General features: G+C 29.4%; 1 protein-coding gene across 2 annotated transcripts in view; it reads left to right on the top strand.

Annotated features, from left to right (window-relative positions):
* LOC106681818 (uncharacterized) overlaps window positions 1-3,781 on the top strand; it is a gene marked incomplete at its 5' end in the record, with an annotated part of 132,890 nt that overhangs the window by 18,912 nt on the left and 110,197 nt on the right. For both annotated transcript variants that reach the window (XM_014422343.3, XM_024359925.2), the window contains 1 exon segment: window positions 267-352. In XM_014422343.3, the coding sequence (XP_014277829.3) occupies window positions 267-352 (86 nt within the window).

The raw sequence follows: 3,781 nt of genomic DNA, 5'->3' as shown, positions 1-3,781 counted from the left end.
TGATTTGGTATAATATTATTTTTAAATATAAATTTAAAATATAAAAAATTAAAAAAGTTCAAACTAATATTATTACCCTTGTAGTTTGTGCATCGTACAATTTCACTGAATTTTTCAATACATTTTTACTTTTTAACTTATACAATATAATTAATTGTCATCCCCATCACGAATTACATAATATTCTTAATTACGAGTATTTTGACTAATTCTATCGAAATGTATTTAATATAAATCTGATCTATATATTTTTTTTTTCTTTTTAGCAACCATGGTATTCAACCTGATCATACTAGCGTGCTCCTCACTGGGGATTGTAACATCTGCAATATTGACCTACGGGCTCTACTGTGTAAGTTTTAATTATTTAACTTAAATAATTTTAGATGTATTTGTCCTTAAACTTGGGACTATATCCTTATGTACTTAAGAAACCAGTATGGAGTATAAATTGGATATTTCAAAATTTGAATACAGTTAATAATATTTGTAAAACTTAACAATTATATTTTATTATTATCTTATTTAAAATGTATCCAAATTTTCAAAAATTATTATTATCATGGAGAATTCTTAATTAATTTTTCATTAGTAGTTGTAATAATCGAATTGGTAAATTTTATAATTAATTAATATTAAATCGTCTATTTTTTCCAGTTTAATAATAACATGTGATAAATGTAATTTTATTTAATTAAAATTTATTTAATATCGAATATTCAATTCAAATAGCCTCGGTATTTTGAATGAAGATCGCATACATATTTATATATTGTGTTTGTATATTTAAATATTTAGTTTATTTATTTGTGTGTTTCTTACCAAAAAAATATTATTAATATTGTTTTCAGATTTATTTAGCAGTTTTTAATTTCGTTTACGCTTTTGTCTCTACATATGTTCGTATCATTCTAATTTCCTTAAAAATGTCGTTTTCAAAGGTGAAAGGCGCAAAATCCAAATGTTACTTTGTAGTACAAAATACTAGGTCCGAATTTCGATAATTAAGTATGCAGCTGTCATCAGCTTACTTTGTACTATTTTACGTAAAAATAAAATTGCTACTACTTACTTTTCGGAGATAAAAATAATTTTATCTCCGAAAAGTAAGTAGTAGTTTATTTTGAATGTCTCCTGAAAAATTATGTTTTCGGACTTAGTTCCACTTAACCATTTGTTATTTTTTTATTTATTTATTACCTTGTTATCCTGGTTGGCCTTACATGGTTGTTGTAACAGTTTGTTAGTTGTTTTTTTTAACAGCATTGAATGATTCATTTATAATTGTAGGCTTCACCATATTTCCCTCGTTACTTGAGTGATTTTCAGCAAACAGGTTCATTTTGACTCAGTTTTTTCAGTTCTCTGGAATCCCTCTTCCTTGTTAAGCGATTAATTACTTGCTCATCTAAACTGTAAGCGTATATTTCGCCAATTTATAAATACCTTATCAAAGGCTTACGTCGTTAAATTTTTTAACACAGGAATGGAAGAGCATTGAAATGCATGTAAACAAACGCCACTAACGGAAGCAGTAACGCTTATGTTTCAATTATAAAGGAAAAAATATACACGGACTAGTGTAGGGGAAGTTAAACCTACCAATTGTTGCTTCTTAAGCCACTCCAAAAAAAATATTCCAGTCCATAAAAGTTAAAGTAATTTCTTTTTTGAAATGTTACAAAAAATGTTAAAATGTTTAAATAATAAAAAAAGGAAAGCACATAAACTTTAGTTTAGTGTTCTACAATTGTGGTGAGTGTAACAAGGAAAAGATTGCTCTAATTTACTAACTATTGGGTATCATTATCAAATTAAAGAGAAAAATTCCAAAATCAGTTTTTAGAAACTTCTTTTTTCTTTTTTAAAAAAATATATTAGCAATGGGAAATCATATTGGCTCATTTAAAACTCACTTTCCTGAGAGCAAAAACATTATGTTAAATCTAATTATTGATATTTTTGTGATTATTATTTTCATAAATAATATAGTATAGTAATTATTCGTTATAGTATATTCGTAAATAATATAGTTTCATAAAACAATATAGTATTAAGTCAATCTGTAGCATAAAGACCTTATCACCAACCGGTAGCACTAATTTGGTGCTATAATTCGACATAATCTCCAAATGTTCAAAAAGTTACTTAAGCTCTTATGATCACGCATCAAAGATTGCAATCTTGCAGCTCGGTACCCTTCATATTGACATTAGTGCATCTTTTGCAGATAGATAAAGTCTCAGATCGTTGAATATTAACCAAATTCGGTCGCAAGTCACTTTTCACGTGACAACACTACTCTTCGTTGCGGTCTTAGGCCACATGGAAGATTGCGAGGCGAAGCATGTCCAAACTCGCTACAATTTTACGTTTTTGGACAAATTAGTTTTTAGGGTTGTTATCGTCATTACATTTGGTAAGGCTGATATGTTGCGACCGTTCACTGTCAAGGTGTATTCATATGACAGTTAAACGTGGTAGTCAATGCGACTGTTGGTCCACTGACATTACTTGTACTATTAACGACCACACCATACACAGTGCGACATTTCTGTTATGACTAACTAATAGTTATACCATGATAGTGTAAAATATTGCCTCAATAACGAAATATTTAAGAGTACGATAGTTTACTGTCAAGGAATATTCATGTTAACTTGACAGTTCCTACACTGACATTATCTGTACTATTTACGAGCCCGCAAGACTCAGTGCGACATTACTGTAAATATCAAATAGCTACACCATGTAGTGGCTATCACTTTTACCGCAATAATGGAAAATGTACAATACTTAAAGCGAATACAAGAGTTAGTGCAGCAGTACAATCATAACTGTAACAATCATATACAGTTATAACTACTCTCTTAGAGCGGGTAAAGTGGGGAGTGTTTCTTGAATAAAAAGGGTATTTTCTTAACGGAAGAATCGGCAGGACTGCTTATTAGTTGAGAATCCGTAACAGAGCAATTGACATCTCCAGTTATACATTAATGCCTTTTCTAAATAAATAATTATTTGAATCTCATATATGTGTAAAATAAATGATTTCTAACAAAACGGTTATTCATACAATACAGAATTTTTGCCAGCGACAGACAGGGGTTAAAGTTTGTACAATATGACTTTTTACTGGTAATTCGGTCTCACTGCAAAGTGGCTAAAAATAAAACTACTGCCTTATTTCTGTAGATCCATAAATAATTAAAATAATGCCCGTAATATTTATTAACCTATTCGAGACTATTTTCACACCATGTGTACAAAACATTTCCGAGCCAAAAAGTCCAACTGCACACCGTGCGTACAATGATCTTGAATAGCAATTATCAGTCAGTATGGAAGAAACAGCCGTCAGTAAAAGACTGGTTTGAAAATAAAAATTATCTCAGGACTGTGTAAAAATAAATTTGATGTTGGTTTCATGTTGGATAATGTTTGGGTGATTGTTTCAAGGGTTATCTTTTTTTTTAAATAAAAGTAAGGATCATCCTTCCAGGAAAATGTCTTGGATTACTTCTTAAAAAGTTTTGTTTATTTAGGTTTATATTATTTTATTTTATCTATAATTATATTCTTTTCTTCATTACTACACCTTTTATATAACTTGGACTTAAAAACTCCACTTAAAACTAAACATGACATTGACGAAGCAATAAAAAACTTCACAGAATAAGAATTTGCAAACACGACAACACGACGACCAGTAAAATTATTAATACTATGCGTACTAACTTGCCACAGCACATTCGCAACTTATTAAAGGAAAAACGCAGAG

Source organism: Halyomorpha halys, unplaced genomic scaffold (genome assembly GCF_000696795.3).
Source record: "Halyomorpha halys isolate HHAL.00 unplaced genomic scaffold, Hhal_1.1 Scaffold366.1, whole genome shotgun sequence".
Taxonomy (NCBI): Eukaryota; Metazoa; Arthropoda; class Insecta; order Hemiptera; family Pentatomidae; genus Halyomorpha; species Halyomorpha halys.
Note: the sequence above shows the minus strand (reverse complement) of the source record. Positions and strands in the feature narration are given on the sequence as shown.